Consider the following 19,963-nt stretch of genomic DNA (forward strand, 5'->3'; position numbering starts at 1 on the left):
AGGAGAAAGCAGGTCACAGCCTGCGCCTGTGGTCTGCCAGGTGCTTGTTGCCATTTATCTCCGTTAACTTTCTTAACTACTGGAGAACTCGATATTAGCATCCCTACTGTACATGAGAAAACTAAGGCACAGCAGGATTAAAATATACGCTTAGTTCAACTAGAGAACCAGATTTTCATCCTGGTCTATACTCCAAAGTTTTCATTATGTAGAGCAAAGTTAGGTATGCTGCAAAACAAGTATGTAAATAATGAACTATTAGAAATAGGTTATGAAGAGATGTGAAAGGACTCAAGATACAAACAATATTTACTGAATACCTGCTGCTCTGCTTTAATACCTTCTACCTGACATAACGCTACTCAATGTTCAAGTCCTAGAATGGAAACTGATACACAGTAGGAGAAAACTTCCCTAGCCATTACTACTATCACTATTACTACCTCACTAAATCCTCCCAACAATCCTGGGAGGCAAATACAGTTATCCTCGTTTGAGAGAGAAAAGGAATGAAGCTCAGTAAAGTTAAGCTAACTCACATAAAGCCAGAGAGCTGGGGGTGGGGGGTACAGTTTTGAGTCCAAGAACTAAAATGGCTCTCTTAAAAACATCTATGTTTTGACAATCTTTTCTCGTAGTTAATAGAGAAGGTAGTTCCTCCCCTTACTGAACTGAAATATGCTTCACAGGAATTTCAATTAACTCCTCAATTCCTAAAACTCTCTCCTTCTACTTCTGTGCTGCAAGCAACAAGAATCAAAAGAAGAGCTTCAATGGTAGGAGGCAAAAGAAAAATTGATTAAGTCTGCCCCAAGGACCAGTGATGATCCAAGAAAGGGGCAGAACGGACTGCATGTGGATACATGTGAGCTCACATGCATGCAGTTAGCATGCAAGTCTGGCTTGCCTGAGTGAGACGCTGCACACAGAAAAGTGGACCAAATGAGTCTGCAAAAGTTGGGTTCATGCTCACTTCCTAATGGTAGCCAACATACTTGAAGTGGGTTCCCAGGCCATTCTGGTAACTGAGCCCTGAACAAGGAGAAGGAAAGGTTGGGCAACGTGAAACAGGTGCACAGACAGAGGAACAGGCAGACAAATCATCAAGGCTTCTCCTGGCCAGACTGGTGCTCACCCCACCATCAGCATCTCTGTCCTGCAGCACTGATTACAGATCTGTCTCTCCCACCAACTCCAAATCCCTCAAACTACCCAGGCATACAGGAGGTTCTCAATATAAGTTGGCTAATAAACAAATGAATGAAAAAGCAAGCCAAAAAAAAAAAGTTTATCTCTTACATTTAATGTCTAGCAACAGTTATTATTGGGCTTCCCTGGTGGCTCAGCAGTAAAGAATCAGCCTACAATGCAAGAGATGTAGGTTTGATCCCTGGGTTAGGAAGATCCCTTAGAGAAGGAAATGGCTACCCACTCCAGTGTTCTTCCCTGGGACATCTCATGGACAGGAAAGCCTGGTGTGCTACAGTCCATGGGGTAGCAAGAGTCAGACACAACTTAGCAACTAAACAACAATAAGAGTTGTTAATAATAACACATTCTTTATCAAAATCAATCTCTCCCCATAACTCAGGTAAATACCTGACATCGTACTCTAAAATTTTAGATAATCTAAACTCAATTAATTCCAGATCTGTTATCCCTGACACTCTTGTTTTAAATAAGTATGATTTTACTATAAGACACACACAGAAAATTTACACATTTCTCATGTAAGTTCTACTTCACATCCAAAGGCAGCTGAGTGGTTTTATTTTATTCATCACCAACCAGTAATAAAAAGCGTTATTTTTCACCCTTCCTTTTTTGCACTGACTCCTCACTCTGCATTTTCTAATATAGTAAATATAACAAATAAGAGGAAAAGCAAGTTTGTTCTTCATGGAGGTTAGAGACTTGAAATGTAAGGACTGTACTCTCCCTAGCCCAAGCCCTTCTCTGATGCTATGGATGTTACTCCTACCAACATCACCAAGCGCCTTAGAAGAAAGCGAAAATTAGGGTAAAGGAATATTCAAAGGGCAACCAAAGATTTGCAGGAGCCAAACAGTGATTCTATCTTATAGATGAAGTTATTTGACTTCAATACATGGCAGGATTCAATGTATTTCCCAAATCTCTTGACTTTTCTGCATTTCAAATTTAATGATTATGACTGTGGTTGAAAACATCAAATATTACTTTTCAACTTCCTTTCTCTTCGCATCTGTTACAGCCAAACACTGATGAAATACTATCTGCTCTTTCCAGTGTTCCATTATCGTGAATGTTCTGAGACGATAAACCCTCTAGGTTTAGGACCAACTCCTTTTGCCACTCAGCATGGTTGTTGTTGTAGCAGAATGGAAAAATAAATTATCGATGATATTTCTAGGTTTGTAAAGGCCCTTTATATAATATCAAAGGATTACTCTGCAGAGTAGATGCAGATAATCTTATTTGATTTGAGAGTGAATAAAAAAGTTCCTTGAAAATTCCACTTTTCTGAAAGAGTTCTTGCCAATGGTTAAGTAAACAACCAATTTCACAGGTAACCAAATTTATGGTTTTAAGTAACAAGGTGATTCATGAATGAATAACAATTCCCCAAACATTTTACCCACAAACTCACTTATATCTGGAAACCTTAAATTTTCCATTGGTGAATAATTTTTAATGCATATGCCAACTTCAAGCAATGGCTAAGGTACAGACCAACGCATCAATGGTTAGATCCAAATAACACACCCGAGGTTGCTGTACAAGGGAATCCCAAGTTGAATGTACTGAAGGGGCACTAGTCTTCAGTGTTGTGGAGCATGACTCTTACAGAGAAGCTTGTCCAGAGATGAACAGTATAAGGAGATAATCTCATAAATGGCAAGCCTCACTCTACTAGCCTTATGTATACCAACACCTATATACAGAGAAACCCTCACATGTACATACATCTTTAATCTGGAAAAAAGAGCACAACTAGGTTATATATAAATGGTTTATAACTAAAATCATTGAGGACTGAAGAGGAAGATGGAAACAAGTACATCTACAGCGGTATCTCTTTTAATCCGACTACTTCAGTAAAGCATGTAATGCTGTAGTTGAGGGGACAATGGCAGTAATTGATCAGTCCTTCCACATTAAGAGGGAAGCCCAGCAAAGTTTGAAACCCATCTTATGAACCACAGAACTGGGGTTGGGTCCTCAGCTGGTGCCAGCTCCATCTTATCAAACCTCAGCTACCCCAGCTTGAGGGGCAGCTATCCCCAACTTGAGGGGCAGAGGGGCCCCTATTTAAAGAGAACTAAGCAACAATGTATAAAGTGCTCGGCACATAATTCACACAACCCTCAGAAGATCCTCTGATGTGGGCAACATCACAGTCCTAAATTCTAGATGAAGAATCTTCAGGAGCAATTAACCTAAGGCCAGCTAAGTGGGTGACAAGATTCATGCCCAACTACTGTGACTGGAAGTGTTGTGCCTTTTCTATCATGTTTTACTGTATATTGCCACCTAAAGACCAAAAAGTTCCACCACATTTGAAGATCAAAAATCGAATCTAACACTCCTAGTATTTTTAAGAACCCTGGACAAGTGAGAAGAGTTACAACCATAGAGTTTCAATGAATAAAATGGAACAAAGAGTTGTATCAGACTATATGGTATCTCTGTTTTGAGGAACAGAATATTTGTCAGCAGATAAACAGTAAGTAGTAACCTCATGCTTTAATTTGTGCCAAATTGAGTTGCCTTTAAGATATTAATAATAAACAAGGTTCTACTGTATAGCACAGGGCATTATATTTAATATCCTGAGATAAGCCATAATGGAAAAGACTGTTTAAAATGTACATATATGTGAGTGTGTGTGTGTATAACTGAATCACCTTGCCGCACATCAGGAATCAACACAACATTGTAAATCAACTACATTTCAATTTTTAAAAAAAGATATTAATAGAACTATCAACACAGGAATCTTCAGGAATAACTGCTCCTATTCCTCATGCCTCTCCACTGATCAGCAGAGAAATCACCAATCACATCTTTGCAATCCAGCTTCTCAGACACATTTATATCCACAGAAACACAGACAGGTTGTTCTAGACTGTATCTATGAATTTTTTATTTTACACTTAAAAAAGCTTCAACAATCTGGCAGTGGGTTCCATGGCACAAGAAATGATTAAGAATCTGTGCTGCTGATAATCAGATATTTATTACAGAGCAAAAACTGTATTATACACTGAATTTTATAAACATGATGAGTTTCAAAAAATGTGCAGGAATACAACCTCTTAACCTTGGTTAAGTTTTATGCCCAAAGGTTGGGCAGAGGTGGTTGTCTATGAAAAGTTGTTACATACTTGGGTTACTAATTTGGAAAGACAGACTACAATAATCATGTAATAAAATCAAATACAATGTACATAATTTAATCCTTTTAATGATTTAGAAGTCATTTGCAGACATGATATCATCTCAATATTATCCTGAAAATCAACTATCAAATCACTATCATTTTTCTGTAGAAGTGAAGAATAGCATCCTACTCAATAGAATGCTAAATTTCCTAAAAGCGTGCTCCACTGTTGTTGTGACTGCTTATGGAAACTTACATGTTCTCTTGGTCTCTTAAGGAGCAGTATGAACAGTAGAGGAGAATCACCTAATTTTAGATTAGAAAACAATCTCAGAGATCCTCAAACACCTTCCTTTGACCTCCTCCCTCCCAAAGATGAAAATGACTCCAAAAGTCAGACAAATTTTGATAGATGCTGAGCATGTGCTTGACACCTTTCAAGGAACTGAAGATCCAGTGATGAACATGACACAGAGGTCACTGGTCTTGAGGAATTTAAATGCTAAAAGGGAGGAAGACCAACAAAGGCCAAGTAAACAAACAAGTAAAACACCCAAATAAATAACTTAAAATATTCCTAAAATCACACAGGGAGCTGGATGCAGAACCCTACCTGGGCTCACAATTTATCTCCTAATAATCCTGCATTCTTTGGGTCACAATGCCAGTCTCTCAGACACAAAGGAAAGAAATCTAAGAGAAAATGCAGAACAAGGAGACAGAGGACTCATCAGAAGGAGGAAACTTGCACAATGCTTGGAGGGGAGGGTACACCTCTTTTAATTTAGCATTGCCAACCTTGTCTGTAATCACTCCTCAAACAAAATAAGGCATAAATAAAAACTAAAGTTATTGTAAATCTGCTGATGATAGAAACTAAAACAGAAGGGATACATAAATCCTCTGCTCTTTTCCACAGAAGCTCCCAGCACCCATGCACACACTGTTGACTGTGAGACATTTTCCTAACTTCCTATAGAAAAATCAATGCTTCTGAAGATTTAAAGTCTTAAAAAAGATTTCAATTTTCTTATTATTGGTTGCCAAGTGGGTCTGATTCCTGGTCTGCCCAGATACAGGGCAATCAATGCCTCATGTTCCGTTCTGATCATCATTTTTACTGTGTTGAAGATGAAGGAGGGCATTAGTCTAACACCAGGTCGTACTTACCAAATGGAAGCAGTTGAGGCTAAATGTTAATAGCTCAGATTTGGCTGAACAATATGGGGGAAAGCATTCCATGGCTTCCAACTAATAGACCCCACTGTATCTCCAAAGGACGCTGATTTCAGGCCAACTCTGGAAACAAGCCTTATTGCAGAATGACCAACCAAACCAAACTTTAAACTTGCTTTTAAATGGATTTCTTGTCTCCCTTCAGTCAAGAGAAATGGAATATATATAATTTCAACAGGTAACTACCCATTAACTAATCCTCGAAACAATGGAAGGAGGTAAAGTCGGTACTTCTGCTGTAACAACAGAAATACTTATTTTGACTACTCTTTAAAGTTTTAAGGTTCTACCAATTAATCTGGAAAAAGAAGCGTGGTTTCTCAAATGATGGAACATTAACTTGAATGTTTCACTTTCTCTCTTCATATGCTTTTTAAATTTGGGGGTCTACATGAAATTTTCCCCTATTAACATTTGAAAATGTTTCATAAATTACTATGGAAGCATGGAAAACTAAACTCATGGCATCTGCTTAAGAAATTTTTATATATAAATTCTTCAAAAGTTAATGATGAGGTTAAAAAATTTAAGAAAAACCGGGGCAAGTATACAATGAAAGGAAAAATTTGCTTCATATGGCGTGATCTCAATATATTGGGGAAGGCAAATTCTGCCAAACTTTCATTGAAATTGCTTTAACAGGCTTCTTCATTCTAATAACTACCACTTAGTGAACTGCCCAGTGTGGACTGCACACTTCACATAGCATTTCTCTTAATTCTTCCCTCTACGAGATCAGGTAGGTATTCGCCTTTGTGGTGAAAGAATTTGTAGAAGTCAGATGGGAAGTAGCCGTGGTAGAATACAAAGACAGGTCCTTTCAAGTAATGTCCATGATCTTCCCAGTTCAATCAGTTTTCCCACAGTTTCAACCCTAATCACACTAACAAATGCTTTCCCATAATGGAAATAATGAGTGTGATAAGACTAATTCTCTCTCACATAAATTCACTTCCTCATAGATGTGGGAAAATTTTCTTTTTCTTAGCCTCTATTTTCCATCAAGTTTTAAGGGTCAGATTATAATTTCCTCAAAGCTCCCCCAGGCTTCCACCAGAAAGTAAAGCACAACACACACACACACACACACACACACAGACACACACACACACACACACACACACACACACACACACACACACCCCCGACAACAAGAGAAATGAGCCTAATATCTCAGACAAGAGTCCACTGTTCTCCTGCCCTAGTCTACATGATCTCTAAGGACCACAGGTTCAGTCCTTCTCAACCTAAGAAAACACAGGCTGTGCTGTTGACTGTGCATTGGAGCAGAGCTGGCTCTTCAGCTCCAAATGTCTCTTTCTTTAAGACCATCTGCTCATTACTGACATCAGTATTTTGTCAATTTGATCAAGTTTACCAATCAATCTTTAAAGCACTTTTAGGGACTAAAGTATGGAATGAATTTTACAACCAAGAATTTCTCCACTGATGCAGTTTAGAGTGACTACTGTAACATCTTTAACACATCTTTCATCATTTACTTGCCTCCCTCTTCAATTTCCTTACAGTCATGGAGCATCTCACAGGTGGGTGGCTGGTGTTACAGTACTGGAGATACACGAGTAGACATACCACACATCCACGCTCACACCGTCAGAAAGCAACGTAACGTGAAGCAAACACGGTTAATCCTTAAACAAGGCGGGTGTTAGGGGCACTGACCCTCCTCACAGTCAAAAGTCCACAAATAATTTAAACTCAGCTCCCCTTATCCATATCATCATTCACGGAGTCAACCAACCACAGACTGTGTAGTACTGAGTGTCTAGTATTGAAAAAAATCCAAGTATAACTGAATCTGTACAGTTCTCCACATCATTATTGAAGGGTAAACTGTGTATCCATCAAGGGAGGCTCTGTCGCTAACTTTGAGATGATATCATAGTGGCAAAACAGTCAGTAAATTCAGAAATGCCTGTGTTGCAATCCTGATTCAACTCAGGGTCTTAGCTTCCTCATAGGTAAAGTTAGGATGACGAAAACAAGAAATGCAAATACAGCATTGAGCAGAGCATACACAGTATTATTACCATCATCAACCCAGGCAGCAACACAGGCTGGGCCATTTTTCCCAGCTGTGCCATTGTTTGCTGATTAGTAATTAGGACTAGTCACTATCTCCCCCTTCCTTTTCTAACAGCTTTGAGATATAATTTACATACCACCAATCCATTCTTTTAAAGTGTCTGATTCAGCTGGTTTTTAGTATATTCAGAGTTGAGTGACCACTACCATTATTTATTTCCAGAACATCATCATGATCCCAAAAAGAATGCCATACCCATTAGCAGGAACTCCCTAATACTCTCTTCTCCAGCTCCTGGCAACAACGAATTTATTATCAGTGTGTATGGATTTGCCTATTCTGTATATTATATATAAGTGGAATGATGCTGTATATGGCTTTTCTGTCTGGCTTTCTTCACTAAGCATAATATTTCAAGGTTCATCCATGTTTTAGCATGCATCAGTACTTCATCCCTTCTTATGGCTGAACTAAACCGTCCATTGTACGGATTATCACATTGTGTTGATCCATGCATTAGGTGATGGACATCTGGGTTGTTTTCACTTTGGGGTTATTATGAAAAATGCTGCTATGAACATTCATGCTGCTGCTGCTGCTGCTAAGTCACTTCAGTCGTGTCCGACTCTGTGTGACCCCATAGACGGCAGCCCACCAAGCTCCCCCATCCCTGGGATTCTCCAGGCAAGAATACTGGAGTGGGTTGCCATTTCCTCCTCCAACACATGAAAGTGAAAAGTGAAGGTGAAGTTGCTCAGTTGTATCTGACTTGTAGTGATCCTATGGACTGCAGCCTACCAGGCTCCTCCATCCATGGGATTTTCCAGGCAAGAGTACTGGAGTGGGGTGCCACTGCCTTCTCCGATGAACATTCATATACAAGCTTTCTTGCGTATAAATATATGCTTTCTCTCCTCTTGGATATCTACCTAGGAGTAGAACAACAGAGTCATATGGTAACTCTGACAAGATGGTTGGATGGCATCACCGACTCAATGGGCATGAGTTTGAGCAAACTCTGGGAGATGGTGAGGGACAGAGAAACCTGGCATGCTGCAGTCCATGGGGTTGCAAAGAGTCAGACACAACTTAGCAAATGAACAACAATAACAATAGTAACTCTATATTTAACCATTTGAGGAAATGCCAGGATATCTTCCAAAGCAGCTGTACTATTTTACATTATTACAGGCAGTGTGTGAGGGTTCCAAGTGTTCCACATTCTTACCAACACTTGTTATTACTTGCCTCTCAGACTAAAGACATCGCAGTGTCTGTGAAGTATATTGCACTGTGGTTTTGATGCATTTCCCTGCTGGTTACTGGTGTTCACCATCTTTCAATGTACTACTTGGCCACCTGTACAGTGCTTTTGGAGAAACGTCTGTTCTGATCCTTTGTCTACATTTAAACTGGGGTTTTTATCTTTTTATTCCTGAGCTGTAAGATTTCCTGGTATACTGTAGGTACATGTCTCTTCTAAAATATATGATTTGCATATATTTTCTCCCAATTTATGAGCTCTCTCTTCATTTTATTGACGGTGACCCTGAAAGCATAAAAAGTCTTAATCTAGATGAAGTCAAATTTATCTCTTGTGCTTTTGGTGTCATATCTAAGAATCCATTGCCTACCCAAGGTTATAAAATTTTACTCCTAGAGCTATGTAGTTTTAGCTCTTACACTTATATCCATAATCCATTTTGAGTTAATTTTTGTATATGATGTGAGGTAGAGATCCAAATTCATTTTTTTGCATTTGGATAACCAGTTGTGCCCATGCTGTTGTTAAGGACACTATTTCTTCCTCTACCAAATTATCTTTGCATTCCTGTCTCTTAAGTCCACATTCAGAGCTTTTCATTACTTGTAGGTAAACATCACTATGAGCTTGTCAATTTCCCAGCTATCAGGTGTTTTATTACTCTACTCTATCCTATATTTACTTTATTTCAGCTTGGCCAATCACTTACATTTAAAAGCACTTATCAAGTACCTACTACATACCAGGCAGAACTCTAGATTCTCAGATATAATCCCAATAAGGCACCAAGATTCTTGGGGATGGTTATAAAATGTATTGTGTTTCATGACAGAGATGCGGAGAAAGTACCAAAGATGCTGAAAAAATAAAACAAAACCACCATCTCTGTGTTGGAGGTTCTAAAAGGGTCACAATGAGGAGGGGCATTTGAATAGAAGAATGACTGGACTGTCAGACAAAGAAGGGCTCTTGAGTTCTTGAAGAAGAGAGAAATAGTGGGGGCAAAAGTATGTAGTTGAGAAAAGGCCAGGGGACAGAAGTTTAAGGTGGCAGCAATATGGGGCAACAGGTAAAGGCGATTCTCAAAAGGAGGGCAGTGTTGAACACGAAGAATTCATAAACCAAAGAGCTTTAATTTTACTTCTATGCAACGTACATCCAAGTCTAGATCTGAACAAGGAAGCCACATGTGATTGAGGAAAAGGACTGTGGGGTTAAGAAGTAAAACTGTATTGGATAGTGACAGACTAGTATTGGGCATTCTTATGTATGTCTAGCCAGAAGGGGGATTTTTTTCTTTTTTTAAGTGATGCTTTCTCCTCACAACTGAATAACAAAAAGACATTCTGCTTCTTGACAAGTCGAAGATGTTTTATACTTGGCGCCAACCCTCTTCATTTCTTTGAAGTCTGTATAGGGTCAGCCTTAAAGAAGAGACTGTATATCTTCTTTGTGCTTCAGGCTCTCAATTTTCTTCACTGTAATAATTTCTTTTACTTAGACACTTCACTGTCTGATATTATTAACATTATAATGCTTACCACTGAGGATCACTTAACTCTGGGCCCATCTTCTGTTCAGATAGCCCAATCTAAATGAAATTGAACACATGCCTTACAGGCTGTTTCTTGTGGTTTTTTTTCTTTTTTTTTTAATATTTCCATCAACTTTATTTAAAATTTTTATTTTATATTGAAGTATTCTTGCTCTTTTTCAATTCAGAATCCAAATTATTCCATTTTTACTATTCTTCCAATATGTCGGAGCACACACCACCATAACTCTAAACTGAGAAAGTGTCTCACCACACTTCCATCATCAGTTTTATGAAATTAAGTTTATAGCTCTGCTTTTCCTCTTTTTACTTACATTTTCTATCAAAGTTTTTCAGAATCAGAAATACCCCATGGTCTAAAATTCTCTATTTTCCCTATGAAACCTAATAAATGTTTGGCAGTTAGTAAAATCACAGCAACACCACTAGCAACAGAAAGCACATTACAGCTTCCCTCCACTAGAATTTTTTACTGGTATTCCTTAAATAGGTCTTTAGCATAAAAGGAGGTGTTATTTCAACCATCACAATGGTGAGAACTGTACTCTGTTTCACAGGAATGAAACACTTCCTCAAAATAAATGAGTGGGAGACATAATAGAATTCTACATTCCTTGTTCTTTTCTGTTAATTGACTGGTGACATGAATGTGACCTGTCATCCTGGGTCCCAGTGCAAGGGCCTGCTCTGCACCCTTTTCTCCTTTCAGTGGTCCTTATTTACAAAGACTTGTGTAAAACAAGCCATTTATTTGCAACAGAGCAAAGACAGGCCAATATTCTGCCTACTCAAAGAAAAAAACAAACAGATGTCAAATTGACTTGTATAAAAAAAGTAGGGATGGAAAAAATGAAATTATAGTAGCTAAACTATGTCTTAGAAAGTGAAGAAAAGGGTGAATTTTTACATCAGAGAAGGATAAATCTTCTTTGATTCCTGCCTGAACTTCAGCAATTTTCCTATGTAGCTGCCAATTTTTTTACCCTAGCAAAATCATTAAAACTGAAAATTACAGAATTTTGATCTACTTTAAAAGCAGACAGAGAGAGAAAGAAAAAAATCTGGAAGACTATAATCCAGAAAATGTTATATAAAGATTATTGTCTCCTGTGGGTGGTAAACTTACAAATATTTTTTTATACACTTCTTTGTCTTTTCAGAGATTTTGCCAATGAATATAAGATGCCTTCATAATCAGAAAAAAAAAGAAAACAAAGATAAAAAGTGGAGAGACTTGGTTAGTTACGTATTCAGGGGAGGAAGTAGTGCAGAGAGGAGCTCGTGTTGTCCTAGGAGAGAGGACAAAAACTCAACTATACCCAGACGTCCGCGTTCCAGGCAGCCTGAAGACCTTAAACCTTATCCAGGTATAGAGGTGTAACTTTATCTTTTTAAAAAAATCCTTCCAACATACCTCTGAAATTGCCACTTCTTTTTAAACTACTGTTCTTTTTTTTTTTTAACTTAAATAATCCAACTTCAGAGAAATTAAAGTACAAACAGCCAAGTTCTCACATTATATTTGTAATTCACCAAGAACAAGTTGTGTCACATTACAGAGAAATTAGGACACCAGAACAAAGCATGGACCCTGTTGAAGTTAACTATGTCTCCTTTAATATTTTTGCTAATTCAATCTACACTTCCCCCACAACTAGCAAATCATGGTGAAAGTGAAGTCACTCAGTCATGTCTGACTCTGCAACCCCTTGGACTGTAGCCTACGAGGCTCCTCTGTCCATGGGATTTTCCAAGTAACAGTACTGGAGTAGATTGCCATTTCCTTCTCCAAGGGATCTTCCCAACCCAGGGATCGAACCCAGGTCTCCCGCATTGTAGACAGACGTTTTACCGTCTAAGCCACCAGGGAAGTCTCTACGGCAGTAGACTTTATGAAGAAACCACTATCAGATGGTCGAGGGTGAAACCCACCTCGATGGAAGGAGGCCTCCTAACCCTACTGTGTTTGCCTTCAACTGACTTTCTGGCAAGCAGCAAGAATCAAGAAGGGCCTTGTGGTGCCCAAGTCCACACACAAAAAAATTAAAAGCCCAAACAAACAAAAACAAAAACATCCCACAACTCCAGCAGTATCCTAACTAAATTAATCCTGGGATGAGTTTTTGAAGCCATATGTTTTTTTGAAGTGACAGGGCCAACAGTGAGTAGAGAAGTGTATTAAATGGTTTACCTGTGAAATATAACCTGGAGGCACATGGATGGGAGGAATGGATCCATTGGGTGACATCATGGGAACTTCAGCAGGTCCTAAAAGAGGGAGGAGTAAGATATTAACAGCTGAAGAAATATACATTATTCAAAACAATCTCTGGTATGTTCAAATATTATCAAAACTGAAGAGAATTATTTTGACTATTTTCTCTTCAATAGTTGGTATCTCGTGCCTTAGATCTGAAATGGATGAAAAGGAATTCTCCAGTTGCATAAGTCAAGGGGCTGGGAAGGAGGGAAACCGCTATGAATATCTTTATAAAGATTTAATGATTCCCAAAGCCTCAAATTTCATAAACTAAAGCTGTGCAGATAAGAGTATTCTAACAAAGAGGGGCAAAAAATTTCCTTTTTTGCCTTTAAAAGAATGTACTATTAATACATGCTTAAGCAAGTAAATTTTTAAATGAGTTTACCTCTTCTGCTTTAAAAAAAGCTCTGGGTTTAAAATTTTTATTTTGATTATTGTTTTCAATAAGCTACTGTAACACGCTATTAATTTGACATAGAAGAAACCTTTAAAATACTCCAAGCCCACTGAATTTGACATCTCTGATAAGGAAGGGAGTAAAAATAGACCATGTTTAAAACTAGGCACTACTACTACTAGCAATACTCATACAAAATTTAATTGGATTATTTCAGAGTAAAGCATTTAATTAACAAAAGATAAGTTTTCAAAATATTAAATTCTACAAATGTTAATGGCATGTCTAAGGCAAACAATCAAAGGCAAAGCGATCATCAATTACCTAAGACATAGTTTGAGTTAAATATTTAATTACAAGGAAACTAACTGTCATAACATCAAAATCAATTTCTGACACCCTTCCAAAGATTCTGTGACTAAATAGTTTCCCTGGAAGAGTACGACCTCAGGTTACAGGCTTTCAGTTTGATAGGTGGCTCCCCTATTTAGCAACCCATATCCCAAACGTCAATCCAAAGCCATATTTCAAGTCTGAGATGTGACTTCCTGGCTCCAAGTGCCCTGTATTGTTTATTTGCTTTCTCCTAATGTGTGTTGTGCCGCTGGCAATGAAAATTGCCCTGCTGTAACAAAAACAAAGAAAAATACAACACTTTTCTTGGCAAAAGAAGACAGACCCTGCCACCCAGTGCTGTATTTACATATAAGTACAATACACCTTTCACCTCACAGTTCAATCCACTGTTAGAACTACTTCTCAGGAAAAGTGTGGAGGAACAGGCCTGTCAGGGTGCCCATCAAAAGGTCTGCACATATAGGAAAAATACAAAGAAGAAGGGCAGAAAAGATTCCAATACTCATGTAACATTCCATATGAGTAGAGTCACTGAAACTTCACGTACAACGTGCCAAAGCTCTGAACCATCTATCTGATAATCTAAATACGTACAAAATAGCACAGCAGTCTCTTACACTGACACACACTGGTCATCAGTTAAAGCAAAGGATGGCAATGGCATAAGAAAGGATAATTCCAGGACCCCAAGGTGTTTTTAAGTATGAATCAAACTAATGCATTCACCTGTCACTGAAGACACTTTCCAAATTCATCCTTATCAGCTTTAGCATTTTTGCCATAGCCATTAAGGTATTTACTCTATATTTTTATTTTAATTGATTCACTTAGAAAATCATAAATAACTATTTTACCCTTAGCCTGAGTACTATCCTTGAAATCCAAGGGTCAATGAACTCAGATCTACAAACAGGCATTACAAACACACCCGCTGTCTAGTTTCATTTACCAGCTCACTATTCACAATGGGTTTGTAACCTTGAACAATTCACTTAGCCTCTCTGAGCCTCACTTATCAAGTGTTAGTCGCTCAGTCGTGTCCAACTCTTTGTGACCCCATGGACTGTAGTCCACCGGCCTTCTCTGTCCATGGAATTCTCCAGGCAAGAATAGTGGAGTGCATTGCCATTTCCTTCTGCAGGGGAACTTCCTGACCCAGCAACTGAACCCGGGTCTCCTGAATTATAGCCAGATTCTTTACCATCTGAGCCACCACAATTCCTACCCCACAGGACTGGATTTAAAGGTTAAACCCTAAAGGAGATCAGTCCTGGGTGTTCATCGGAAGGACTGATGTTGAAGCTGAAACTCCAATACTTTGGCCACCTGATGCGAAGAGCTGACTCCTTTGAAAAGACCCTAATGCTGGGAAAGATTGAGGGCAGGAGGAGAAGGGGACGACAGAGGATGAGATGGGTGGATGGCATCACCAACTCAATGGACACGGGTTTGGGTGGACTCCAGGAGTTGGTGATGGACAGGGAGGCCAGGCATGCTGCGGTTCATGGGGTCACAAAGAGTTGGACACGACTAAGCGACTGAACTGAACTGACTGAATTCATGCAAAAGCACTTAGGGCAGTGCATGGCACAATAATCACTCATCAAAATGTTAGCAATCTTTACAATTTCTTCTTTTATTTATAGCTTTTTGTTTTCTCCTGTTCTTTCATTACAATTACATTTTAAGCACTATTTTTTTTTTTAGATGTGTGCTCTGCAACACATAAAATCAACACGCATATACTCTGTACGACACTGACTTAACGGCAAAAACTTCCTCAACAGATAAATATCAAATAGTTGACAGTATGGAGTGTGAACAGAAATGCTACCACCTCAATAAAGTACTACTTTTTAATCACCAAACTGTATACCAGACAAACAGTCTCTTAACCCCAGGCAAGACCCCTAAAACTGTTAAAGTCATTTGTATAAAATGCTTTAAAGAATGTAGGACCAGTCAGTGATTTACAGCCAGAAAATGTTTTCTTCCTGGCCTTGATTTCAAAAGTAGCCAAATGACTTTACCATGCTTGTTCCCCCTTCCTCTTGTCACTGTCATCAAAACCCTTTTAAAAAGCATTGCAAAATATACAGTAATGGTTTCTGAAACTCAGCTCTGCCTTGGAACCTTAAGATTTCACTACTTTCTGAAATAAACCATTGGACCCTCAGGCATTCAGGAGTTTCAAAATAAAAACCCTTTGCACAGTGGTGGTATGAGAAAAGTCACTGTCTTCCTAAATACTTATCTCCCAATCAGTGAGTTTAAGTGCTTCTGCTCAACTGTTTGTGTTTGAGAACCTCCTATACTATTATAATTCTTCCCTAATTAAAACACAAACTTCTCTTCCTAAACTTTTAGAATTACTAGATACCTTTCGATTTTTTAATTGGTGATCTCATGACACAAGATTTAAAGGATATAGCTATGAGAATACAATGGAAAATGGTTCTCTTCTTATTCAAACCACCAACACAGGATATGTGAGGCAGGGAGAAAAGCCACACAGTCTCCCAAACAAATTTCCTCTTTGACTGTATTGGGAAATCATTGATCTATTAAACTTGAGAAAAAAATTTTAATCACTTAAGATAGCTCGAACCCTCTTTATTTAAACATTCTTGGTACATAAAGGTAGGTCTACACAAATATACATACACATAGATGAAATAATTTGAATCTAAACATACACCTCCAAAATACTGATTTTTTTTTTTTGAGAAACTAATTAAGAAGCTCACCTAGAGAACACATGAACTCTTCCACAGACAGATAAAAGATGTCACGTGTACAATTTCTAGAACTGGAATTAGAATGTTAGCTAAAAGTCAAGTAATCTCATAAAAAACTGTCTTGGGAAATTTGATCTATTTCAGCTTTTAGGCTGTGACTTCAAGAGTCAAGACCTTCCCTCCCCACCCCTACCTCAGCTTTTTTCACTGAACAAGATGTGACACGCAAATAAGAACTATGATCCATTTATAGTCATTAAAAATTTTAACTGCAATATTCATGTACATGGTCTAACATCTTAAAAGTCTGTTAGCATTTGTTAGTGAGTTGATTTTTCATTTACTTATAACAAACTGTGAACAGGAAAGGTTGGAGAGTAGCTTAATTATTCAACCAGTATTAATTCATACAATGATCCTACAACTTTATTCTCATATCAAAGAGACTGAAGGGAAGTCCAGCAATGTTGTATTTTTAGGGCCACACATACCTCATGGAGCTATGCCCTCACCAAGGCTGTAAGACCATTCTACTTCACTTCATGTTTCTTCCCTGCTACTGGTGATCCCACACAGCTCCCACATGGAGATACTCCTGGCTCTGATACTATTAATATACTCAGAAGATTCACCTGTCCTGAGAGAAGAGTTAACTAGACTGACTCTTGACTGGAGGAGGATGTGCAAATGAGGTTCAGACACCTAGAAGTGGTGGAAAATGGGAATCCAGGGTGTCAATTATCATTAAACCAGTCTCAGAAATAGACCAGCTATAAATAATTATATCACAATTTTGCCATTTTGAAAATGTATTGTATTTTTATGAGCTGAATATTCACCAGTAGGTAAACAACTGGTGAATAAATAGAATGTTATTACTGTATTTGTATATAAACTGGTACCTGTGTGCCCAAATGTCTAGTTTCAACAATAGCCATTAGTAGCACTAGATTACATTCTTAGCTTATTAACTTAAATATTATCTTGTTCAAGAAGAATGAAAGAGGGGGAAAGGATATAAGAGGACTGAGGGCACAGCACAGCAAGATGAAGGGAAACTAACAAGAAAAATAAAACAGGGGCAAAACCGGGATGTGATGAAATTCAATACGCCCTATTAAAAACAAAAACAAAAGCCTCCAGATCTTTCCAAATAGCCAAAAGAGAATTTCCCGCTGGCTGAAGTAGTCATAAGGATAAGACCACAGCTAGTAGGTAACCAGATAATTATGGTGAAAGCAATTACCAAGACAAACAGCCTAAATAAAAGTACACTGTGCTGTTTGCTATGCATGGGTCTAAGACTAAATACAAAATGTGAGGTCTTCTGGTGAATCTTGTGATTGTCTAATAATGAATCTCCAGTTACTTATGCTGATTTGAGACATGCAGACAAGTTAACAGATCATGTAGGCACTTTGGGGTCACTGTTGTCGTTGTTTAAGTTATTCAACACTAATTAATCCCATAAGAGGACTGAAAGGAATACAAAGATAAAACACAGGTCCTAACCGAAGCTTAAACTCTAGTGCAGTGGTTCTTAAACTTTAGTACACATCAAAATCATCCAGAGGGTTTCTGAAAATCCAGATGACTAAACTCCACTTCCTGTAGTTTCAGAATCAGAAGATATGGGGTGGATCCTGAGTTAGAGTTTCTAACAAGTTCTCAAGTTGGTTAAAAGACAATGAGCATACACAGCAAACATCACACTCAATGGTTAAAAACTAAAGCTTTCACCCTAACACCAGGAACAAGAGAAGGGTGCCCACCTTCAACATCACTATCAACACTGTAACCAGAAGTCCTAGCTAGCAACTGGGAGAAAAAGAAAAAGCATCCAAACTGGAAAGGAAGAACCATGTTCGCAGATGACATTATCCTATATGTAGAAAGTCCCAAAGATTCCATAAACAAAACACTATTAGATTTTTAAAAAGAGTTCAATAAATTTACAAGGTACAAGAGCAACAGACAAGTCAATTATGTTTCTATGCACCAGAAATGAACAATCTGAAAAGGAAATTAAGAACATAATTCTACATACAGCAATATCCAAAAGAATAAAATACCTAAGGATAAATTTAAACAAGGAGGTGAAAGCCTTCTGCACCTAAATTACAAAACACTGCTGAAAGAAAGTAAAGAAGACCTAAAGAAGTGGAACCCAAGAACACCTAAACAAAGACATGGAATGGAAGACAGTATTATTAAGATGGCAACACTGGTCAAAGTGATCTACTAAGTCAAAGTGATCTACAGTCAATCCCTTCTCCAGAGGATCTTCCCAGTCCAGGGATCGAACGCAGGTCTCCAGCACTGCAGGCGGATTCTTTACCAGCTGTGAACCACAAGGGAAGCCCAAGAATACTAGAATGGGTAGCCTATCCCTTCTCCAGGGGATCTCCCCAACCCAGGAATCTAACCAGGGTCTCAAACATTGCAGGCAGATTCTTTACCAGCTGAGCTACCAGGGAAGCCAAGTCAATGTAATCTCTATCAAAATTCCAAGTCTTTTTGGCAGACATGGAAAAGCAAATCCTTAAATTCATATGAAACTGCAAGAGGCCTCAAACAGACTAAAAGAATCAACTTGGACTCCTACTTGATATATACAAAAGTTAGACCCAAATATAAAAGCTAAAACCATAAACCCTTAGAAGAAAACATGGCTATATTTTCATAATGTTACATTTGGCAATGGATTCTTAGATGTGACACCAAAACTACAAGCAACACAAGAAACAACAAGAGGACTTCGTAATAACTACAAACCTCATGCAGAGGACAGTAGTAACAAAGTGAAAAGACAACCTATAACACAGGCAAAACATACTTACAAATTCTGTATCTAATAAGGAACTAGTATCCCAAATATATAAATAATTCTCACAACTCAACAAAAAGACAACCCAGTTTTTAAAATGGGTAAAGGGCTTAAACAGTCATTTTACCAAAGAAGACACAGAGCCAGCAAATATGAGAAGATGCTCACCACCTCATTAGTCATTAGGGAAACAAAACCACAATGAGGCACCACTTCAAACTCCTGTAACAGCTATTCTCAGAAAAATGGAAAATAAGTGTTGGTGTGGATGTGGAAAAAGTGGAACCCTTGTACAAACTGCTGGTAGTCATGTAAAATGGTGCAGCTGCTGTGGAAATCAGTTTGGCTCTTCCTCAAAAAGCTAAACAGAAAAGTACTATATGGCCCATCAATATGATTTCTAGGTAGAATATATCCAGAAGGATGGAAAACTGGGACTCAAACAAATACACAAACACATGCTCACAGCAGTACTATTCACAACAGTCAAATGGTACAAAGAGCCAAAATATCCATTTGGGGAAAAATGGGTAAATACAATCTGATATAATATACACATGGGAATAGTACTCAGTCATAAATGAAGTACTAAGTACTGATAGATGCTAGAAGGTTGAAAATATTAAACTAAGTAAAAGAAGCCAGACACAAAAGGTCACATACTGTGTGATTCCATGTACATAAAATATCCAGAATAAATAAATCAGAGACAAAATTCAGATCTGTAACTTCTGATGGCTGAGCAGTGGGAATGATTTGGGACGTTAACTGCTTAAAAGATGGAAGCATTTCCTTTCGGGGTGATGAAAATGTTTTAGAACTAGAAAGAAGTGAATGCCCAACACCGCAAATGCACTAAATGCAAATGAATTAAAATAGTTAATATTATCTAATAGTTCATGTTAATATTATATGA

At 38.1% G+C, this 19,963-nt stretch overlaps 1 protein-coding gene across 1 annotated transcript in view; it reads right to left on the reverse strand.

Moving 5' to 3' along the window:
- The window catches only part of FNDC3B (fibronectin type III domain containing 3B), a 354,012-nt gene that overhangs the window by 153,453 nt on the left and 180,596 nt on the right, over positions 1–19,963 (reverse strand). The window contains exon 4 of the mRNA XM_052638946.1: positions 12,657–12,733. Within this exon, the coding sequence (XP_052494906.1) occupies positions 12,657–12,733 (77 nt within the window). The remainder of the gene's footprint in view (positions 1–12,656; positions 12,734–19,963) is intronic.

This window comes from Budorcas taxicolor, chromosome 1 (assembly GCF_023091745.1).
Source record: "Budorcas taxicolor isolate Tak-1 chromosome 1, Takin1.1, whole genome shotgun sequence".
Lineage (NCBI taxonomy): Eukaryota > Metazoa > Chordata > Mammalia > Artiodactyla > Bovidae > Budorcas > Budorcas taxicolor.